Here is a 24410-nt window from a genome sequence, read left to right as displayed (position 1 = left end):
ATTATAGGCTTATGTTACCATTTCTGGCTCTAGTAATAAAGGATTCTTTAATACAAAGTATGATCCTGAATAGCGTGATAGACAACTGCAATATTCGTATTGGGAATAGAAATGCAAGTTCAGATGGACTACACAGAAAGGAGAGCTGGCTCAGTGAGAGATCACACTTCTATTCCTGTAGAAGACCAAGGTTCGGTTCCCAGAACTTATGTCAGAGGTCTCCAGACCAGCTGGAACTTTAGTTCAAGGGATCTGACACCCTTTTCTGGCCACTGAGGGCACTACTCACCTGCACAAACTCAACACAGGTACACAATTAAAATAAAATATAAAATCATTAAATATTCAAAAGTCTTCAATTAAAAACATTCAAAGTTTCTTCTCCAAACATACTCACTTGCCACAAACTCATTTTCTCCTTTCCTTGAAGGTGCCTGTAATTGTCTCACATTCCAGCTTACCTCCTAAAGCAGTTTAGAATTGTGGGAAAGATTTATCCTTTTGATTTTCTCAAACATAAGTGAAGCTGAGGGGGACCACACTTCTGCAGTCTCCTCTGTTCAACTCCTACCACTTTGTGTGGTACATGATGCAGCTGCTGCTGGGAAGCAAGTCCTGAGTCTTTGTGAAACAACAGAGCCCTAGATACACCTTGGGTATCCCAGAGAAACTGAACTGGCCATGGTATTTTCCTTTTCTTAAGCTATCAAAGATTTTTTGGGACTGATTTGACTCCTATGAGCCCTCTGCCCTTTAAAGATTCTCTCTCTCTTTAAAGATTGAATTATATTTTTTTTGGTGTGTATGTGGTGTCTGCAGAGGCCAGAAGATGGACTTTGATGTCCTACAAGTAGTTATAGATAGTTATCAACTGCCTGTTAGGTTTTCTGGAAGAACAGTATATGCTCAAAGCCTGTAAATGGTAGTGCTCATCTTTAATTCCCAGTACCCAGGAGACAGATGCAGGTGGATCTCTGTAAATTTGAGGCCAGCCAGTGCCATGTAGAGACCCTATCTCATAAAAAATGAAAAAATAAAAAAAAAAGAGTATGTACTTTTAACTGCAGAAGAGAACCATTTTCCAGCACCTTGCAGTTTATACATATTTATTTACCATGCATCTGTGTGTGCACACATGACATGGCACATGTGAGGACGGTCAGTTCTCTTCTACCACATGGATTCTGGAGATCAAAGTCCAGGTACAAGGGTTGGTGTGTTAACACTTTCACATGCTCAGTCAACACATTAACCTAACCTTTATGGCTTATATAAACATCATTCCTAATTTTCAACTTTTAACTAATCCACCTATAAAAATAGTTTTCACAATTTGAGGACATCATTAATTCCTCATGATTCAGTTCTTTCTCCTCACCTCTTCCCACTTTAATTTACTTTCATTCCTGGATTTCAATCTTTATTACAATGACTAATGTAGTTAACATTTTTAAGTAATTTCATTAAGGAATAATTTTTTGCTCTCAATCTTTTCTTTTTCTTCCTTTTTATTTGCATTCTCTGACAGGGTTTATGTAACCCTGGAGAGCCTGGAACTCATCATGTAGACCAGGCTAGACCCCAAATCACAGAGATCTACCTGCCTCTGTTCCCTAGAGCTGGGATTAAAGGAGTGTAAAACTATATTTGGAACCAATACTTTTTTTTTTTTTTTTTTTACAACCCTACATTATAAACTATTCGCAGTGGGAGGCCTGAGCCTATTATTGCAATATGCAAGAAGCAGAGGCAGGAGGCTATCAAATTCAAGACCAAGAGACCCTGCCTTAAGAGCCCGAAACAGCTGGGTTGTTGGTGTCATAGGCCTAGATAATCCCAGCACTCGGGAGGCACAGGCAGGCAGATCTCTTAAATTTGAGGCCAGTCTTGTCTACAGATTGAGTTCCAGGACAGCTGTATGCATTTCTTTCTCTCTCCTCTGCTCCCCTCCACCCCCACGACCTACTACTCAGTTAGTACTGGCCCATCTAAATATTTAATTCCTTCCCCCTTTTTGCTTTGCTATTTTCCCCCTAAAACAACTATCAATATTGGCCACCATATAATACATGAGACATGTTAAGTGTGTTAATCTGATATTAATAAAATATGAATGATATTTACAAGCATACAAACCTCTGCATAATTTAAGTAAGTAGTAATTAGCATTGCTATAATTTTATAGATCTAGAAACTGAAGCTCAGAGCACCTAAGCAACCTACAGACTCAAGGCCAATGACCTGGATTATATTCGTGGTAATCCTTCCTTGGCTAATCCCTGTAATTTCTACTTCCTTTTACCTCTCATCAGATGTACAGCTTACTTTTGGAGTCTTCTACAATAACAAACCCACTCACACAATTTGGGTTATGTGACTTATTCTTTACTAGGTACACAATGTACTTTAAACATAGCTTTGATTTTTTTAAAAGCAAACCTACTAAGTCAAAACAATAAGCCTTTTATTTATAATACATATTCTGTGACTATGTGGCTGAATACAAAGAAAATGGCCTTTTCTTTTGGAGACAGGTTCTCGACATGAATTCCTGGTTGCCCAGATCTAATTACATAGATCTCTTTGGTCACAAACTAGAAGAAGTCTATTTGCCTCGGCTTTTTAAGTGCTGAGATTAACAGCCACCATTTCCAGGTATGTGGCACTTTTTCTCTTAAAAATCATTAACACTGGCATTCTTTCAAAATTACTCCGCTAACAATCTTAACTAAGATGTTCTTCAGAGATCAAACAGCTCCTGATGCTACTGAAATGAGTGTTCAGAAGACTCTGAACACTGGCTCAAACAATAGTAATCTGCTGACATAATAGCCTGTGAAATGTCCTGACGCCACTGCACATCCCTTTCAAAGTCAACATGCACAGTCAAGAGTTCCTATTCCTACTACATTGTATCTGTAATCTAGCCTATTAAAACATGATGCTAAAGGGCTGGGGTGAATTGATTAATAAGGACATGGCACTCAGCACTGGAAAGATCCTGAATTCATTCCCCAGCACACATGCCTGTGCTGAGTTTGTACACACATGTGTACACACACACACACTCAGAGCTGTACAGAAGGCAGGGTGGGTGGGAAGTAAATGGTACAGATCAAAGGACACTTACTGACACATAATATATCTGCATTTTTTAAACTAATTATGGACAAGTTTTGTGTTCTAAACTTTTGTTTCTTCTTTTTCTTTAATTTATAAAGAAGAAAATTAGATCAGGAATTGTTAATTTAATAATAGTAAAAACTATGTTCTGGGCTGAACTGCTCTATAACTCATAGATTTATCTATCAGTCCCAGAGTGTGACTATACTGGAGATGGGGCATTCAAGAATAGTTATGTAAGTGAAGTCATATGATGAGGCTAACCTAGGCTGACTGCTATCTTTAAAAGATAAGGAGAGTAGGACACTGATTTCTCCTGGGTACACAGAGAAAAGACCATTTGAAAACAGTGAGAAGTGGTCAGCTATATTGAAAAAAAGGAGGACAACATTAGAAAATGGCACAGCCATATCTAAATGATGGGATGGAACACAAAAGTCATAGAGCCAGAAGAGCCGAGCAATATGATGGCCAACGTACCACCTTTGGTTTTCATCTCCACCTGTTGCATACTTGGGAGACTTAATATTTGTACAATTTGGGGATATTGGATCGATGGAAATTTCTATATGAATGAATCATTTATGCCTTCTCCCAGGAATATTGCTTCTAATATTCCTGCTTTTAGGGAGATATCCTTATCTACTTGAAGGTCTTCCTTACACCCTGGAGGTTGTGACACAAAGAAGTCAGAGGCCTCTTCACGAAGCTGTGAGACATTCTTAGAACATCTGTCCCTGTACTTATGCAGAAACAAAATAGTCAAAACAAAGTACACTCAAAAAGGTCAACAAGACTTAGTGAGCTAAAGGAGTTGGCCACAGTCCAGATGACAAGTCTCTTCCCACTATACACTGAGGCAATTACTTGGAATACACAGTAACAAAGTTAGATTAGCTGCAGCCGGGTAGTGATGGTGCATGCATTTAATCACAACACTTGGGAGGCAGAGCAAGGCCAATCTTTGTGAGTTCGAGGACAGGCACCAAAACTACACAGAGAAAATCTGTCTGGAAAAAAGCCACTTAGATTAGCTGAAGTTTCCTCAGCACTACAGAGACTTATATTGATGAGCAAAGAATGAAATGGAAAGGTCTCAGGACCTCTCCTCCTTAGCTCATGTAAAGTCACTGTCATGTCTTAGAAAAATTCTATAGACACTGCATTGTGCCAGAATTTGAATAATCACTGCAGCAGCTTTGGCCTGAGGCCAAATAAGACATGGCTTGGGACATGGCAATGTGTGTGGGCTGGCTTAAAGATTTTTTTTTTTTGTTTTTTTTTTTTTTTTTTGAGACGGGTTTCTCTGTGTAACCCTAGTTGTCTTGGAACTCCCTCTGTAGCCCAGGTTGGCCTCAAACTCATAGAGATCTACCTGCCTCTATCTCCTGAGTGCTGGGATTAAAGGCGTGTGGGGCCACCACCCTGCTGGCCTGAAGGTTTTGTTTTGGTCCAATGTCCTTGTAGCCACGAAAGCTAGTAAGCCTGAGAACAGGCTGTCATATACCTATAGATTCTTAAAAATTGGGCTGTAAGATTAATGAGTAAAAATAACTGTTTATTACTGATGTCAAAACTTGGGGGATAATGATTGGAAATGATAATTCTGTACTGTCATAGTTTATTCATGAGGACTAAAAGATGAGCACAAGGAAGTGAAATACATGTCCAAAAAAAAAACTAAAATGATTTTATCTATGTTTTGGAACATAACAAATGTATCCCTGCTTACTAATTTCTGTATAAATAAAGAAGCATTCTGGCTGCTAGTCAGTCAGGCTGCAAGATTCTCCTGACGACCATTGCCTGGCTCACCTCCTTCCCCTGCCGACTCCTTACATCCTCTGCTGGGACCTGTCCACTGCAGGGATGGCCCCCGGTAAGAAAAACAAAAGTTGCTGACATCTTGATCTTGAGAATTTTAGTTTCCAGAACCATGTCAAAATAAATTCTATTGAACACCCTGCCAGCCAATCCTATTGCTATGATAACCCTTGAAAACAAGTATATCATGCCTTTTAATACAACCACAGCAGTGATTCACAGAGATCAAGTAACTAGTGGCTTCTTGAGTACCATGACTAGGTCTCCAGATTTGGATCTATTTGGATTAAGAACCAATGAGTGCTACAAAGAATGTCAACATAGCAAACAATTATCACTACAAGACATAATCATTCATAGAAATTCATACTAGTAAATCATAAGAAATAAAATGTGAGGTTTAGGGGTTGGGGATTTAGCTTAGTGGTAGAGCGCTTGCCTAGCAAGCGCAAGGCCCTGGGTTCGATCCTCAGCTTTAAAAAAAAAAAAAAAAAAAAAAAGTGAGGTTTAAAAAACAAACACATCCTCATTTACAAAATGTCATTCTGTTCTCATACATCAACTGCAGAGTGATAAAACAAGACGTAACAGAATATAATGTGACCACCGAAATTCGTAAGAAAACTCAGTTGTTAGTAAATAATCATATAGAACTAAAATTTTCTTTTTGGTGTGTGTGTATTCTAGGGTTTTTAAAATTAGCACATACAGAATAGATCTAAATGCAAGAACTCATAAAAAGTAAAAGGCAATAAATAAAGCTAAGATGGCCATCCTTTTTACATGAATGGTGGGTACACTTCTATCATTAAAGGGACCGATCTCTGAGTCCAACACTCAAGCTCACAACCACGCATTCTGGATGAGCATGTATTTATTTCACATACGTTTTTCTGGCTTACCTTATGGCTTCAGAATCAATGTGCACAGGAGCAATTCTTTCCAATAGAAACTTCACCATTTCTAGAAAAGGGTTGGTTGGTTGCTTAGGATTTGCAAGTTTCCGAGCTATTTCTCGCTATAAAAGAAAGAAGTTTTACTGTAAGTTTAATTACTTTATAGTTTTTCACAATAAGAATGACTATAGGTAGACAAGCATTGAAAAATTCCAAACCAAAGAAATGGAAACAATTTCCGTTTTAGGCCCTGACTGAAATGTGCATACTAAGCAATCACTATAAAATCTGGACAGTGAAAAACAAAAAAAGATGTAGTTTTGAAGGATTTTTTATTTTGGCTTATTCTTCCACTATAGAATTTCTATTCAATGTAATAACATAAGTGCTCTATTGAAAAAAAAATCACAGTCACTGTTATGCATAAATGGTTTTGTTATTTCATAATTTAATAGAATATTGGGTTTTCTTTCAGTTAATTTCTTTTAATACATGCTTAATTCCACGTGTAAATGTATGTATGTGAGTGTGGGTTTGTGCACCTGAGTGGAGTGCCCGCAGAGGTCAGAGGACAGTATCAGAGCTCCTTTTCTCAGGAACTAGAGTTACAAGAAGTTGTGGGCTGCTGTATGTGAGTTCTGGAAACTGAACTTTAATCCTCTGTAAGAGCAGTAGGAGCCCACAAATGCTATCAATCCAGCCCTAATTTCTTTTTTCTTTCTTTCTTAAAGGAAAGCGGAGCAAGGTGACTGACGAGGATAAAGGGGCTTGCTGCCAAGCCTGAGGACCTGAGGACCCCAGGATCCATATGGAAGGAGAAAACTGATGCTTTTGACTTACTCGGCCTCTTGCCCCCACAAAAAAAATTAATACAAATTTTGAAAAGAGAGGATTATGTAGCAGACATACAATGGCACACTGTGTGTCGGCTACTATGTACCCTCCAGAAGCACCAAGCACAGGAACTCCAGTGCAGCCTAGGCCAGGGAGACCTGGTCTAAAAAGCAAACCACACAAAATGGGGAAATAGTGGCTATATTCTAAAGTGGTGAACAGCAATATTTTTCTGAAAAAAGTAACTGTCACTATTTAAGTTCAAAGATGGCAGTATTCTATCAATACTCTCTGACAAAGAAAGGAATCTTATATTCTCTAGGTCTTCCAGGTGATTTAACTGTTTTCATACACATCATCCAGGTCCAAACTCAGATTTTAAACCACAAGTCACAGATAACACGACATCTCCTATTTTCTAATTTGGATTTTCATGTATTTATTGTTGCTAGTGTGTGTGTGTGATGTGAGTGCATGCACTCTGTAACCCGCATGCAGAGGACCCGGAAAACCTTCAGCAGGAGTTCTTCCCTTCACTCGAGGTTTTAGAACTGAATTCAGATGGGAGCTTGCCACTGAGCAACAGCACTGGACCTAGATATCTTTTACTTCCCCAACATAGAAATGTAATTATTTTTGAAACAATGATTGATTTCCAACAAATCCTGTAAGACTCCACTCAGGAGTCACTTATTCTAGAATAAGTCATTCTCTGACCAGTTTCTACCCCTACCTGGGGTGAATGGTGCTCTTCCGTTATATAATTCTAATCGAACACATACGGTGCTGGGTTCACTATCAAAACAGTGACCTATTTCTGTCACTTAATCTAGGAGTTGGGCAAGAAGAGATCATATATAATACAAATTACTAAAATTAGCAATAAACTAAATCAGTGTAAACTTGATCAAGGGAAAAATAAATTTAGACTTCTAATGTTTTCTTTTTTTAGTTGTTAAAAAGGATTTTAAGAGACTAGCCGCCAATTCTCAATCCTGCCTGGGCCTCCCAAGTGCTAGGGTCATAAGCATGATCCATCCCTCATGCGTAATTTTTGTTGTGTAAGACACAGCTAATGTGGGCCACTAACTCTCCCCTCTTGTCTCTACAGTGTTACATAGTACAATGCTCACCTCACTGACCCCTGAAGCTTACAGGATCTAGTATTTCTATTTTACATAAAGAACAGGGGTGATTTAAATAATATATACAAGTTACACAGTACTTGCTAATAGAAAGGTAAGAAAAGCAGGAACCATTAGCAGGCTCTTAAAATTACATTTACCTATTTACTTTGTGTGTATGTATGTATGGGCATACGCCATGGAGGGCTTGTGGAACTCAGAGTCTAATTTGAGGGATTCTACTGTCTGATTATCTAGCTTCACAGGAAGTACCTTTATCCAACGAGCTATCTGACTGGCTCTGTCATATTCATTTACCGAAAACAAACCAACAAAGAGGATCTCATGCTGGATTGCAGACTGATCATGCTCTCATGGTGTTTTTCTTGCCCTTACCTCCTGAAGGCTGGGATTACAAACAAGCACACATCATGTCTAGCGATAGAGCTATTTTCCACACGTACAGTCTGGACCTCCATTGTCCTGACTCATAAAGCAGGAAGCACTGCCTGTCCATAGCAGTGCAGAATGTTTTAATGACAGGAATCTGGTGTTTAAGATTTATATGTCTTATTCTTTATCTATTGTGTGGGCCTGTGGGCCCTTGTGTATGCACACATGGTGTGTGTGTGTATGAATGAACACATATGTTGAGTTCAAAGGACAACCGTGGAACTCAGTTTTCTTGGCCACCATGTGGGTTTCAGGAACTGAACTCAGGTTGTCAGGTTTAGGGGTAAGAACTTTTATCTGCTGAGCCATGAAGTCGGCCAATAGATATCCATTTTGATACCTATTTAAATATTTCTGGTATAATTCAAGGGATTCATACTAATGCTTGTTATTAAACTCAAGTAATATTTTTTTCCAAATCAAAAGTATCCCTTGATTCCAGGTCCATTTTGTATATGTGGGTTTGTTTGTTTTGTGTTATTTATACATGGTGTGCAGAGCCCAAGAGGTTCTGACTTTTCCTCTGTAGTGTTGAGATGAGGTGCACGCACCATGTCTCACATGGGTTATGGGCATCTGAACTCAGGTCTTTGTGCTCTGTACATTAGAAACAAAGCAACCTCATGATCATGAGCTCCTGCACTGTTTTCTCAAAGAACTGACACTATCATGCATTTATGAGATATAGGGTCAGCCATTATAACCTGCTATGAAGCATGAAAAATGTTCTTAAAACATTTCATTGTCCATACAGGCAAAACTTTAAACCACATGCTCTCAAGGGTATTTAAATCATTTCAATGTACCACTCCAATTATATCAGCAGATCCTCTGCGATATACAATACTACTAAATTCTAATAACCAAAGGAGTATAAGTAATCTTTAAAGCAATAAATTATTTAGGTAAGTGCATAGGTGAAAATATCAGGACATTTGGCCCATGAATAAACCTGGGCAAAGAGTTCTCTTCTCTAAGTGGATCTTGCAGCACATCCTCTTACATAATAATCTCTTTAGATTCCCCACAGCGAATAAAAACTGTTTTATGCTCCTAGACCACTTTTTAAAAACATCTATTATAATCTTTAATCCCTATTACATATTTAAATAATTATCAACTCTAATCCTATTCAGAAAAAAGGTAAAAATAAGTAACCAAAATGCTAATCTTTTATTCATGTTTTAAGCCTAGTCTTAGCATAATGTGTATCTGCAAAATCCTGAAGACACGAACAAATAAAGTTTTCTTCCCGGAGATTCTGTGATACTGGTTGCCTAGAAAATAAGGAATGCAAGACAGAAGTCTACATAGGAATTTATTTCTTGTACAAATGAAATACTGGATGACAACATGTCTATAACTCAGTTACTGCTTTGTGTCCATGTTCAGAGACAAAAGTAGAAAGTGCATGAATACAAAATATCTTGAAAATTCTTTTCCATTTCTTAAATGAAGAAACACACATTAAATAAAAAGTATTTTATCTTAGTCATTTCCTAGGACCAATCTTTCTGGCTCAGATCTGATTTTTTTTCCCCCCTTTCTTGGAATATGTCTGGAGAGTGTTAGGGAAGGAGAATTTAGTTGTGTTTGGATATATTACTAAGTAATTTAGCAATCTACCTTATAGTTAAAAGTCACACAAAAATATACATAATGAAATACCAATTTCTCCAACTTATTAGAAGAAATTATAAAAGCATAGTATACTAACCACACAAATGTCAGCTTGTTTACAGGAACAAGTTGGGCTGATTAATAATTCTAACTGGGACCGCAGTTTCTCATCATCTCCAAGAACCTGATTAAATTTCTTTACAAAATCTTGTGCTTTCCCAGGGTCAGGCAAATTCTCTATAAAATGAAGAGAGTAAATATTAGAAAAGATAACTACATTAAAAGTATCTTTAAAACATTGGTGAGGGGCTGGAGAAATGATTTAGTAGTTAGGAGTTCACTAGGGTGGGATGCAGCTAGAGAGATGGCTCAGTGGTTTAAGAGCACTGGTTGCTCTTCCAGAGGGCCTGGGTTCGATTCCCAGCACCGACATGGCAGCTCACAATTGTCTGTAACTCCAGTTGCAGGGGATCTGACACCCTCACACATACATACATGCAACCCAAACACTAATTCTACAAAGGACCCAGTAGCCACACCAGGTAGTTCAAAAGTGCCTGTAACACGAGCTCAGGGAAGATCTGAGATCTCTAGGACCGCCCGCCTCCAGACAGAATGTACTCACAGACAGACAGACATACTTACATCTAATTAAAAATAAAAAAAATATATAAATGGTGGTGAACAATTAAAAGAAAGCTAGACAAATGGCTCTTAAAGACAAAATGAAGGATTATCTTTTACCATTTACTCATAGTTCCACTGGTTAAATTCATAACCTGTTGTAAGTGGGCTGGAGAGAGGGTGAGAGAACTTGTTGCTCTTGGGAAGGACCCAGCTTTGACTCCTCCCAACTCATGTGGGTTCACAAGCATCTGTAATTAACTTCAGTTCCAGGGAACTGAACAGGCACTCATGATGATGCACATATATGCATGCAAGCAAAACATTCATACACACAAATAAAACATGAAAAAGCCCCGTTTGACATTTATTAAATCCTCATGGGGTAAATAAACACACTTACTTGCTATGGTCATCAGTTTCCCAAACATGGCAGAACAGTTAGCCTCTGACTGAAATTTAAAACAAAAACAAAAGAACCACCAGTCATTTGTATTAACAATTTTCTGTAAGAGAAATTAATACAAATTGTATAATGCTCCATAGTTAGACTATAATAAATTTATGGCTAACCTCCCTCTTCAACATGCTTTTGGGCATGTGCATGTGCGAGAGAGAATGTGTGAGTGTTATTAGCAAAGAACAGTAGAAAGCAACAAATATTACGAGGAAAAAGAAGCGCACGCCTTTAATCCCAGCACTTGGGAGGCAGAGCCAGGTGGATCTCTGTGAGTTCCAGGCCAGCCTGGTCTCCAATGCAAGTTCCAGGAAAGGCGCAAAGCTACACAGAGACACCCTGTCTCGGGGGGGAAAAAAAAAAAAAACCAAACCAAACAAACAAAAAAACAGAAGGAAAGGAGACATCAGCAGGAAAACATTCAAAGACTGAAGAGCAGTTGTGGTAGCAGCGTGCTTGTCATCTCATCTCCTAAGGTAGGAGGACCGCGTAAGGCCAGGAACTGACAATCAGTCTCAACACCATGACTTATACTCTTGAGGCCTGCTACACATTCCTGGTTAGACGGACTGTGCCCTAAAACTGCGAGCTAAAACAGATCCCCCTTACTTTTGATCTTGTTTGATATTCTGTCACCATAGTAACAAAAGTAAATATGACTAAAATCCCAGCTATCTAATGTTGGGAATTTGAGGCAAACCTGAGCAATAGTGATTTCTAGACCAGCTTAAGCTAAAGAAACTGGAAAAAAGAAACAAAAAACACATTAAGAAAAGAAACAAATTAAAAAGACAATTTAGCTCTGAAAACCACTTAACTGATATTTGGAAATCAAAATGCCTTGAGATACTTTCATTACATAAACTGAAATGCAAAAAATTAAATAAATACTGACTTCTAATCTGTGAATTAAAACAAAAATCATAAACCTACTGTAGGCTGCTTGTGTAAATCCAATAGTTCACGCACATGACTCCGAAGCATGTTCTGACACTTCCACATTTCATTGAGAGCTCTGTAGTTATAAAAATGAAAGACACATTTAGCAACACTGCAAACTGTTCAACTCCGTGACTTAAGTATGAGGTTTCTATATTCATCTATGAAAGTTTTAAGCAACAGTTTATTAGAACTTAAGGAGGTTTAATACTAGGCAGGTATTTTACCACTGAGAGGTGTGGTGATATTGTGTTTCCCAAAATATTGTACACCCTAATAAACTTATCTGGGGTCAGAGAACAGAACAGCCACTGGATACAGAGGCCAGAAAATGGTGGCACACACACCTTTAATCCTAGCATTCCAGAGGTAGAGATCCATCCAGATCTCTGTGAGTTCAAAGCCACACTGAAAACAGACAGGCATGGTGACTTTAATCCCAGGAAGTGATGGCAGAAAGCAGAAAGGTACTTAAGGCATGAGGATGAGGAACTAGAGCCTGGTTAAGCTTTTAGGCTTTTAGAAGCAATTCAGCTGAGATCCATTTGGATGAGCACTCATCAAGAGGCTTCCAGTCTGAGAAACAGGATCAGCTGAGGCATTGGCAAGGTGAGGAAGCTGTGGCTGGTTCTGCTTCTCTGATATTATTACAGTGTTCACCCCAATACCTGGCTCCAGGTCTGTTTTTATTAATAAGAACTTTTAAGATCCTGCTACAGAGAGGGATTGTCTGGGTTCAAAGGATCAATTTGATCTTGCCAGGGAGGTCATAAATTGACTGAAAGAAAAGCTTTAATTCTAAGCAGAGGGAGCTATAAAGTACTGGTCTAATGAAAAGTATTAAAACCTGGTGTACAGAGTGTTAGTGGGTGGCATATGGAAACTGGAGTACACCACAGATAAATAAATGGCAAAGGATTATTGAGTGCCAGAAAAACACACCTATGAGGGATGAAGACTGTTTAAAAGAGTGAACTGAAAGCTTCCACCCTAAGGACTAGCTTTCTTAGTACCAGAACGTGCTACACAAGCTTCCAAGGGAAGGAAACAAACCAAACAGTCGTACCCAGCTGTGATACCTATGAACCACAACTAGCAGGGCACAATATCCTCGAGGGTGTTAATAGCTGCACTCCTATCTTTTTAGTAAACAACAGCTCAATATCATTATCCTTCAACAAGAAAGACAATCATGCCTGGTTCTAGAAACCTAGCCAGGTTTGAGGTCATACATCTTAGAGATGAAAATAGTATCACCATTTTGCTAAACTGGTATAATTCCTAACTGTATTCTAAATATTTATTCCACAGGTAAATGTAGCTCTCATCCCTCATCAAAGACATTTCTCTCTGAAACAGATGGAGGCCATTACAGAAAACAAAAACCAATCAAAATACAAAGACCAAGTGATTATTGTAAGCAGCCCTAATTCACACATCTACAATATAACCATGGTAAATAAGACTTAGGGAACATTGGACACAGGAGTGGAAATATTTTAGGAGCTGGAGGACCAGGAAATCTGGGGAGACTGTACCTCTCAGAACGGGCAGGGAAGCTTTATCAACAACATCTCAATAGCCTTCCTGAACCAGACCTGAAAAGACACCACTAATAGACATGCTAACATAGAAGGGAGAAATCTCAAGGGGCCTACCCTTGACAAAGAACTAAGCAACTAAGGACATGCTGAGAGGAGAGAAACACTCTTCTCTAGGAGTGAGACCAATCCCAAATTGTCAGTCCTAAAATCATATTCATATATATATATGAAAAAAAACGATAAGCAGACTCAGCAGGCTGTATTTATTTAGGCACATGTGTGCATGTGAGTATAACACACCACAATAAGAAGTAAAGAACAGGCTGGAGATATGGCTCAGAGGTCCTGAGTTCAATTCCCAGCAACCGCATGGTGGCTCACAACCATCTGTAATGAGATCTGGTGCCCTCTTCTGGCATGCAGGCATACATGCTGTATACATAATAAATAACTAAATCTTTTTTTAAAAGAAAAAGAGGCCATGAATTTAAGAAGATGCAAGGAGAGTGGGGTAAATAAAAGGGTGGCGGGAAGAAAGGGAAGGAGGAAAACATGTAATCATAATGGAAATAAATAAATAAATGCCAAGCTAGGGAAATGATCAGTGGAAAATATTTGCTATATACACATGAAAGCATTAATCCATGTTAATAATCCCAACATTCTATTGTGGTGGGTTGTTTTTGGTTTTCGAGACAGGGTTTCTCTGTGGCTTTGGAGCCTTTACAGAGATCCACCTGCCTCTGCCTCCGGAGTGCTGGGATTACAGGCGTGCGCCACCGCCACCACCCGACAGTGGTGGTATTTTATTTGTGCTTTAATAAATAAAACTTGCCTGGAAATCAGAGGAAAAAGCCAGCCATTGTAAGTAACCACGAAAGTCATGCAATGTTAGCACAAGCCTTTAATCCTATCACTTGGGAGGCAAGGATCTGTCTGGATCTATCTGAGTTCAAGGCCACACTGGGAACAGAGCCAGGCACGGCCACACATGTCTTAAATTCCAACACTAGTTAACCATGGAGGTCTGTACAGACAGACAGGAAGTGACAGAGCTGGGCAGGAAGATGAAGTGATGTAGCTGGACAGAGAGCAAATCAGATGGCAGAACAGCAAGGCATATAGGCATGGGCAGACAAGTAACTCGCTTTTGGAAGCCTCAGAGTTGGTGAGGTGAGGTTGGCTGTGGCTGTTCCTATTCCTCTGATCTCTCTCAGCTTTAACCACAATTTCTGGCTCTGTGTTTTTTATTTAATAAGAACATTAAGAAATGCGTCTACATCCTATGATGAAACAGGAAGCAGAAACAGAAGATCCTTGGAAGCTGGAGGGCTAGCTAGCCTGGCATATACCAGGTAAACAAAAGATCATGTCTCAAACAAGGTGGAAGGCAGGCACTGACCCCGGCACTGTCTGCTAATGCCTACATCCATGTTGCTGCACATTCGCACTTGAACACATGCACACACACTCACACAAAGACTGAAAAATTAAGAAGAATTCAAGTTTCACCAGGTATGGTGGGGCATGCCTGTAATCATAGCACTTAGTGTCAAAGCAGATAACTGTTAGTCTGTGTGAGCCTGGGCTATGAGAGACCCTGTCAAGACAGACAGGGAAAGAAAGAGATTACCTACCTCACACAGATCCCCTCCTTATTCCAGCTGTCAAGAGCTCTCCTAAGAAATACTGTGTGACTTAGATATTTACAAACAAAAATAAAATGGAGGACTGACAAGCAGTGGAGTACTTGCTTAGCATGCACAAAGGTTCCATCCCTAGCACTATATAAACTGTGTGTTCAAAGTGTCTGCTGTAATGCCAGCATTACAGTTAAAAATTAAAGGTCATCCTAAGCTACATAGCAAGTTAAAGCCTAGCCTGGGCTACAAAAGACCCTGATGAAAGGAAGGAAGGATAAAGAACTATAAATTGTATCAATGAATAGCAGGATTTAGCCACCTAAAGAAGCCTTAGCTTCCACCATTAAGCTTTCAAAGAACGATGAATAACTGCTGAAATGTCTCAAGGTCATAGCATTAGCTTGTGGAATTTCTACTGAGAAGGCATAACGTCAATCTGACAAGAAAACACTGGAAGAACCCAAACTGAGGCCAAATTTATGCAATACTATTCTAAAAACTAAATATGTAATATGTAATCACAGATGGTGGAAAACTCATCCCTGAGGAATACATGGAAAACAGTAAATTTAGATACAGTAGATTATTGTATAATATTAAATTAAAACTTTTTTTCACAGATTTTATTTATGTATATATGTCTGTGTAAATATATGCCATGTGTGTCCTCTAAGGCCAGGAGATACAGGCAGCTGTAGACTACCAGATGTGGGTGCTGAGAACTGAACTCGACTTCTGGAAGAGCCACAACTGTTCTTAACTACTGAGCAACCTCTCCAGCCCCAAAATTTAAACTTTTAGACATGTAAAGTTATATAAGAGAATATTTTTGTTCATAATGAACAACTCTGAAACATTTAGAGGTAAAGAGCACTGTATCTGTAAATGTCTCTCCAATCATAAAGGAAAAACCATGTGAGTTTAGGTAGGATGAACAGATGACAACAGTCAAAATGGTATTACCATGTACTCTGCCGTTTCAACAACTGTCTCATACATTTGAAGTTGCAGTGTCTTATGCTTTGTGTATGCATCTGATGATTTAACCAAGGCCTTGTGCATGCCAGCATGCCAGGCAAGATCTCTACCAATGAACTATAACCTAAGTCCAGTTGTAGGTTTTGTTTTGTTTTAGTTTTCTGAGACAGGGTCTCTACAGAACTGTGGCTGTTCTGGAACTGGCTCTGTAGACCAGGCTGGCCTTGAACTCATAGATATCCACCTGCCTCTGCCTCCTGAGTGCTGGCTGGGATAGAGCCACCATGCCTGGCACCCTAGTCTACTTGTATGCTTGTCTCTTTTCAGTCAAGATGGAATATCTTGGTTAGCATTAAACTCAATACGTAGCCAAGGCTGGTAGTTTAAATACCCATACACATCAATCTAGACATGACTGACTGAATATTTGAAACCATATTACTGACATCATTACTAAAACACACACATTCCGACAACACAGACATGCATGTATTAAAAGGGGGGGGAGTGCTGGGGATTTAGCTCAGTGGTAGAGTGTTTGCCTAGCAAGCTCAAGGCCCTGGGTTCGGTCCCCAGCTCCAACAACAACAACAAAAAAGTGCCCCACCTAGGAAATATATGAGACATTGAAAGTAACTTACTTTACAGCATTTGGATCCAAGCTAGCATATAAATAATATAAGCATTTCATTCTCTCTTCGGTTTCCAGATTGTGGGGAACAAGATACTGAGCAAAGATTTTCTCTACCAATAGTCTATGGAAAACAAACACACATTAAAAAAAATAAATAGATAAGCTATTTAAGAGGTGATAACTGAATGTAACCATTTTGCATAAAGTTACTACACCAATGGTGAGAGCTATGTGCACATAAATAATGAAAATCTTCAGTACACAGTCACTCTTTCCTTGGGAGAGTCTCAGTAAATTACTTTACATCTAGTTTGTATTTGGGGCCTATCTCATTATTTGTCATAACATTTGTTACTCCAAAGTGAAGGGTCTCACACTGTAGCATTGGCTGGCCTTGAACTCATGGAGATCCTCCTACCGACCCTTCCTAGTGCTGGGATTGGTATTACAGGTGTGAGCACTGGTCCTATGGGAGAAGGGAAATTGGTGTTGTTTCTTTTTTTTAAAAAATAGACCAAGTCTGATGTATCCCAGACTGACCTCAAACTTGCTATCTATAGGCCAAGCTTGCTTTGAACCTCTGCCTGAGCCTTCAAAGTGTTGGGATTGCAGGTGTGTGATTGCAGCCCTGTTTTCTTAAATGTCATTCTTTTTTTTTTGGTTTTTCGAGACAGGGTTTCTCTGTGTAGCTTTGCGCCTTTCCTGGAACTCACTCTGTAGCCCAGGCTGGCCTCGAACTCACAGAGATCTGCCTGCCTCTGCCTCTCGAGTGCCGGGATTAAAGTCGTGCACCGGCTTTTTGCTTTTTTTTTTTTCTTCTTTAAATTTCATTCTTACAGGGGTTTGGCTGTCCCAGTTCATCTTCAGAAGGCTGAAACTACAGATTATAAGTAGTACTAATAGAAAGCTATAATATCAAGGATAGCCAATTCTCTTTCCCTTTTTTAATCTCCTTTTTTGTTCTTTTGCTAACTCAAGACACTAATTAACTTCCCTGACTGTAGTTCAGTTCCGTTCCCATGCTGTCATGTAGTTAAAACAAGAGGATTTCTCATCATATTACTTCCTGAAAATATGCACATTTGACTTTTCCTATCTCCACTCTAAATGTATTATTCAATATCGCTAGAATACAATAAACAGAAGAGCTCTCCATTAACCAATGCAATACATATATCCAGTGATACATAAGTCATCACTCTAATTCAACAAAACACTGTAAAATATTTCACAAAAACCAAGTATTCGCATAATTAAAAAATAGAATAATAAGTAACATTCAAAAACTGAGAAAAATCCTCTACTGGTTGCAGCAATACTGCCAAAAAGGAAGGTAATGAGAGAGGCTCCCAAACACTGCTCTACTCAGACGCAGCACCTACGTCCACATGTACTGCTGAAGTACATGGGAATAAAAACAAGAGGCAGAGCACTGTACTACCTGTGCTCCTCACTCCCAAGTCCACACACTGTACTACTCTAATGCTGCGTAGAAGAATCATTCTTAAACATCCTATGTACAAATACACAGAAAATGATTTCTATATCTAGAAATGAATTACATAAAAATGAAAATATTAGACTCACTTGTCATCGATGCTATTCTGATAATAGATGTGCAGAAGTTTGTCCTTTATCCAGCTGACTTTCTCTGCAGCTTCCTTTCCTGCTTCACCATGAAGACAGTATTTCTTATAAAGCTGAGCCAGTCCCATCATGGCTTCTTTTCTTACTCGCCACTAGAAAAAAAGCACTTGAGATGAACAAGACATCACAGCTATCTTCAAATCTGCAGACCTGCAATGGCTGCGCTAGGCTATGCAGTAGATGCTGTGTGCATTCTCAGCAGCACAGTGGACCCTCTCATAAGCAGCTCTGCCAAGTTGTTTGACTAACCATTTGACAACTCCTCCTGCTAAGACATCAGGTGCTTTATCATAAATTTTCCAGGGCAGTACTGCTACATGACCTACCAATTTTAGTTCTTCCTCAAACCAAGCACAGTACAGATTTCAGTCAATTCAATTCTTTAAATATTGATTTGATAAAGATAAAAATAAAAGGTGTAAATTAAATAATTTATTCTATACACAAACGGCTACAATGCTTTAGTTTGTAATCATATACTCCTAAGCTTAACTGATTAAGAACAAAGTTCAGGGGTTGGGGATTTAACTCAGTGGTAGAGCGCTTGCCTAGCAAGCCCAAGGCCCTGGGTTGGATCCTCAGCTCAAAAAAATAAAGAAAGAACAAAGTTCAGTCTCAAGAACTCTGGAAAAACAAAGTTGATGAGAACTTTTGCTTATCTTTAGTGAACTTCCTCACTGTGTAGAATAATGGGGCTAGTGAGGTGGTTCACAAAGTAGGGGCGCTTGCTGCCAAGCCTGATGACCCGATTTCAATCCTGAGATCTACACGAACAGATGTCACATACATACACCAATAATTAAAAAAAAAAAGTATGGGGCCTAGGAATGTAGCTCAGTTAGAAGAGTGACTGCCTAGCATGCTCAGAACCGAGATTTGATTCCCATCATTGCACACTTGGAATCCCAACACCAAATGGGTAGAGACAAGAGAAACAGAAACTCTAGGTAGTCTTTAGAAGTGATAGCTAGCCTGGGCTAGAGCAGAACCTGTCCTTATTTATGTACAAATATGAGTGTTTCGTCTGCATGTATGTATGCACATCAGAAGAGGACATCAGATCTCATAGGATTATAGTTATAGACAGTTGAGAGCTGCCATGTGGGTGCAGGGAACTGAACTCAAAACCTCTGGAAGAGGAATCAAAACTCTTAACCACTGAGCCATTTCTCCAGCCCCAAGACCCTGTCTTTAAAAGAAAAGAAAAAAAAAAAGAAGCCATGCATGGTAGTGAACACTTTTAATTCCAATATTTAGGAGGCAGAGGCAGACTGATGGGTCTGAAGCCAGCCTGGTCTATACAGTTTTCCAGGACAGCCAGGGCCCCAAGGAAGACAACGTTTAAAAAAAGAAGGAGGAAAAAAAAAGAAATGTTTGTTTTAAAAGGGGGAAGAAAGGGCTGGGGATTTAGCTCAGTGGTAGAGCGTTTGCCTTGCAAGCACAAGGCCCTGGGTTGGATCCTCAGCTCAAAAAAAAAAAGGCAGTATTTTTCTCCAAGGAAGAAATCTCACACTAGCCATCCATAGCCTTGATAGGTAATAAGTCAAGGAAAAAGAGGAGATTTAGGAATGTGAGCTCACCACAACTTGAAAATGTAAATTTAGACAAAAACAAACTAACATTAACCCACAAAAGTTTTAATTATTGACACCATTAAACATGTTAATGTCCTCTTCTTTTTTAATATCACATGAATATTTTGAAAATAAGGAGATTAAAGAACACCTCTGTTAGCTTGTCAAAACATACTGGTATACTCTGAAATCACACCTAAATTATGCATTTCTAGAAAACAGTTGTTTTTGCAAGAATGTCAAATGAACCAGTATTCAATAAAGCAATTGCTGCTATTAAAAAAGGAAAAAAAAAGAAAAAGGCTCTTTTAGGAACTCAGCTGGTTATAGCAAAGGCACTACCAAAAGGGATCAAAAAATTCCTCAGAGGAAGCCAAATTCCAGGGAGCTTTTGGTGTTGTTTGTCTTGTTATATATCAGCTGTCTTCTGTTATGAAAGTCATGTGTGCCTTCAAGTTTTCCCAATTGATTTTTCCCTAAGAATCACTAACAGTGTGGACTGATCACTCTCTGGACATATACATTCAAGGTATTTGGTGAACAGCCTCAGGACAGGCTTCCTTCCCTGCAGCTGATCCCTTTCTCCCCTTTCAGTACTGGAATAAGATACGTCCCTTAGCCACATTCAAGGACTAACAGAAATAACAGTCCAGTCTCCTGATTTAAGGTAAATTCCACAAGAAGACACCATCCAGGTCAGGTAGACCTTAAGTAACAGCTTTACACAATTTAGCTCAGACTCTCCTTTCTTATAACCCTACTAACTTTATAAACCTCTAACTCCTTACCTAACCACTTCTTGGAATATTTAGATAACCTTCTGCACTGACAGCTATGCACAGCCAGAACCCCAGTTCAAGCCTCCTTGTAATTATCATCATTGGCAGCATCAGGCCAGGTCCATCCCCAGACGGAGGATAGTACCTTATCAGAGATACCTCTGTACTATAAGAACAGACTTAAGTGAGAAGGCCTGGCGGATGTGCTAATTAAGCTTAACTTCCTTTCCCAAATATTCCCTCCAGTTCCAGATCTCCCTTTAACTATCACCAGAGCCATCTAGCTGTACACAGGTTGCCTAGAGACCAAGCATACTTTCCCCCACACTGCAGAAAAACAACAGCAGATAGCTTGGATAGATAGGAGCCACGGGAAAAAAGAAGGCAGTTTTATTTTTTCCCCATTGACCTAGCAGCTTAGAGATTATTAACATTTTCTTTTTTTTTTTTTTCTCTTTTTGGTTTTTCGAGACAGGCTTTCTCTGTGTAGCTTTGCACCTTTCCTGGAACTCACTTTGGAGACCAGGCTGGCCTTGAACCCACAGAGATCCACCTGGCTCTGCCTCCTAAGTGCTGGGATTAAAGGCGTGCGCCACCACCGCCAGCGATTATTAACATTTTCTACCAATAATGTTTATGATTATAGTTGAATGCCGGGCAGTGGTGGCGCATGCCTTTAATCCCAGCATTTAGGTGGCAGAGACAGGCGGATGTCTGTGAGTTCGAGGCCAGCCTGGTCCACAGAATAAGTTCCAAGAAAGGTGCAAAGCGACACAGAGAAACCCTGTCTCGAAAAACCAAAACCAAAACCAAAACCAAAAACAAAAACAAAAAATTAGCATTTCCCCATTAGTCACTTCCCTTTTGGGCTGCAAATGATAATTAACAATTACTGCCCCTCTATGTGATTCTTATCACCCCTCCGTTTGACCCTGGAAGCCTGGCTTTGCACTGCCAAGGGATTACTGCTTGTAAGTGTATATATATCGAGGCTCCCAGGACACAGGAGGACAGAGATTTGGAAGAATAAATAACTGGACTAAGAGCTCTGTGTGCTGTGAGATTCTATTGCCCAAAAATAGTCCTCGCCGTTCACAGTTCTCTCTTCTGAGCCCCTGGGAAGTATAATAATATTAAGGCTGGTCCCCTTAATATCATACAAGATTTTTTTCTTTTGTTTTTTTTGAGACAGGGTCTCTCTGTATAGTTCATGCTGTCTTGGAACTCACTTTGTAGACCAGGCTGTCCTTAAACTCAGAGATACCCCTGCCTCTTCCCCTCAATTACAGGCCTGCGACACCACACCTGCTAAGTCTGGCTCTGTCTTAAAGCTGACTCCACTCTTCCTCAGTAACTACTGTAACTGTTCACAGCACAACACTTCCTTGGCAGCCAACATTTCTCACTGTATCCAAAGACAGAAACAGCAAAATAACTAACAACAGGACCATTTCTGCTTAGCTTAGCAGGCCTTGTGGAAACAGTACTTTCTTAGGAAGTAGATTTTTTTTTTTTTTTGAGACAGGGTTTCTCTGTAGCTTTGGAGGCTGTCCTGGAACTCGCTCTGTAGACCAGGCTGGCCTAGAACGCAGAGATACACCTGCCTCTGCCTCCCGAGTGCTGGGATTACAGGCGTGTGTCACCACCGCCCGGCAGGAAGTATATTCTTTTAACTACATGAATGACAGATGGAGCTAAGTCATGGAAAATATAAATAACAAGCAAATGTACGTAAACAATGACTTGCCTTTTGCAAAGTAAAATGTGCAGAAAATCAAATTATTACGTTTACCTATTTTTTTTTTTTCTTTACATAAGACTACTGTAAGAAATATCCATTCCCTTGGAGCTGGAGAGATGGCTCAGCAGTTTAAAAAAAAAAAAGAAAAGAAAAATCACTGGCTGCTCTTCCAGACCAGGTACAATTCCCAAAACCTACATGATGGCTCACAACTGTCTGTACCTCCAGTACCAGGGACCCAACACCCTCACATAGACATACATGCAGACAAAACACCAATGCACATAAAATGAAATAAATCATTAAAAGAAATAAAAATCCATTCCCATAATATGAAAAAAAGATTCAGAATCCAACATACTTATTCAGAAAGATAAGCAAAGACTATGTATATGGAGGCAGGTAGATCTCTGTAAGTCTACAGCCAGCATGTTCTACAAAGTAAGTTCCAGGACCTACACAGTGACAACCTATCTCCAAAAGAAGTGGGTGTACATGAAACATAAAAACCCACAGTTCTACATTTAGTGTTATTCTAATAGCCAAAGAAAAGCTGCAATTGGTATTATAATACCAGACACACATGGCAAACAGTTTGAACACAGTAAATCAGGATATAGTAACACTCCCAGATCTTACCCGTTTATCCAGTGTCCTTTCCCTGACAAAGCCAAGTAACTGATCATTTACTAAGGTAAGGTCTCTTTTGGCAGCTGTTATTATAGTAACAATGACATCATGACGAATGGCTTCTTCTGGATCATGTGACCTAACTTTCAAATATTCTATGATTAAAAAGGAAAAGTTAAGCTAAATGTTAGTTATAAAAGTGTTCATGATTCAAAATGATAAAAAGACAAAAGCTTTAAGCTTTGTCTGTATTAATGTTACAAAATAAAGGATGAAGTAAAATTACCTATAAGATATCACTAAGTAGCCTTTACTACTCACAAAATTATACTTATTACTTCAGAGCACATCTTAAATAAATTTTAGGTAGAAGGTCAAATGACAATACAGTACCAATTTTAAAGCATGGAATTTCATTTATAAATTATTAAAGGACTTCAAAAAGAATACAAATGTTCATAAGACAAAAGATATATATAAAATCAAATGATAAAAAACATAGAATGACCTTTTAAATTTCTAAACAATTATAATACAAATAAAATCAAAACAAAAAAGGCATTTCTTCTGTTTCTAATAAATAGCAGCACGTTCATGAAAGCTTTTTATTTGCTATGGCCAAATAGGTAGGTTTAAATACTTTAAATTGAATAATGAAAAGTTACAATCTAAAATAGAAAATAGCCTCTTTTTTTCTGCACACATTAGGTATGTTATTGTATTTAATAATGTAGGTGTGTTTTCTATCTAATTCTAATGTCATAAGGCTTACATTATCTCAACATATGATTTCTAAAAAAAAAAAAAAAAAAATTACAAATGACCAATACATGAATGTTTATTTTATTTTATAAAATTTTAACTTATTAACAGAAAATAATTTCCTATTCCACAAAGCAGACATGAAGCCATCCTAGAATGAAATCCTTTTTGGAAACTAGAGTTAGATACAGGCCACATCTGAAATGTTTTATAAGCAATATATGTAATAAACCAGGGAGCTTACCTGTGAGATCCTTTGCTAAATCCGGATGGTTCATCAAACAGTGACTGGCAAATTTCACACTTTCTAATCTCACAGGAACATGAATGTCATTAAAGCTAAGTAGAAAAAGATTGCTAAATATTAACAAGGCAGTATTAATTATTTTCAAATAAGTAACATAAAAGTGTTTATAAATGACAATGATTACTGAGTAGAAACTGTGTTAATTATACTGATAGCTAATGTGTTCTATGGAAAACACAGAAAACTGAGGGTGGTAGTCCACACCTTTAATCCCAGCACTCAGGAGGCAGAGAAGGGTGGACAAGGTCAGCCTGGTCTACAGAGTGAGCTTAAGACA

The 24410-nt window shown here is 38.8% G+C and overlaps 1 protein-coding gene and 1 non-coding gene across 5 annotated transcripts in view; one reads left to right on the top strand and one right to left on the bottom strand.

Annotated features, from left to right (window-relative positions):
* Positions 1–24410, bottom strand: part of Pds5a (PDS5 cohesin associated factor A) — a 114375-nt gene that overhangs the window by 42054 nt on the left and 47911 nt on the right. For all 4 annotated transcript variants that reach the window (XM_036200407.1, XM_036200411.1, XM_036200410.1 and 1 more), the window contains 8 exons: positions 24071–24165; positions 23074–23219; positions 18281–18432; positions 16701–16814; positions 11889–11970; positions 10902–10950; positions 9972–10111; positions 5850–5965 (listed from right to left, as the gene is read on the bottom strand). In XM_036200407.1, the coding sequence (XP_036056300.1) occupies positions 5850–5965; positions 9972–10111; positions 10902–10950; positions 11889–11970; positions 16701–16814; positions 18281–18432; positions 23074–23219; positions 24071–24165 (894 nt within the window). The remainder of the gene's footprint in view (positions 1–5849; positions 5966–9971; positions 10112–10901; positions 10951–11888; positions 11971–16700; positions 16815–18280; positions 18433–23073; positions 23220–24070; positions 24166–24410) is intronic.
* Positions 16569–16643, top strand: Trnaa-agc. Its single transcript has one exon. It is a non-coding gene; the product is annotated as a tRNA-Ala (tRNA).

This window comes from Onychomys torridus, chromosome 10 (assembly GCF_903995425.1).
Source record: "Onychomys torridus chromosome 10, mOncTor1.1, whole genome shotgun sequence".
Classification (NCBI taxonomy): domain Eukaryota; kingdom Metazoa; phylum Chordata; class Mammalia; order Rodentia; family Cricetidae; genus Onychomys; species Onychomys torridus.
The sequence above is the reverse complement of the archived record's forward strand: the minus strand, read 5'-3'. Positions and strand labels throughout refer to the sequence as shown.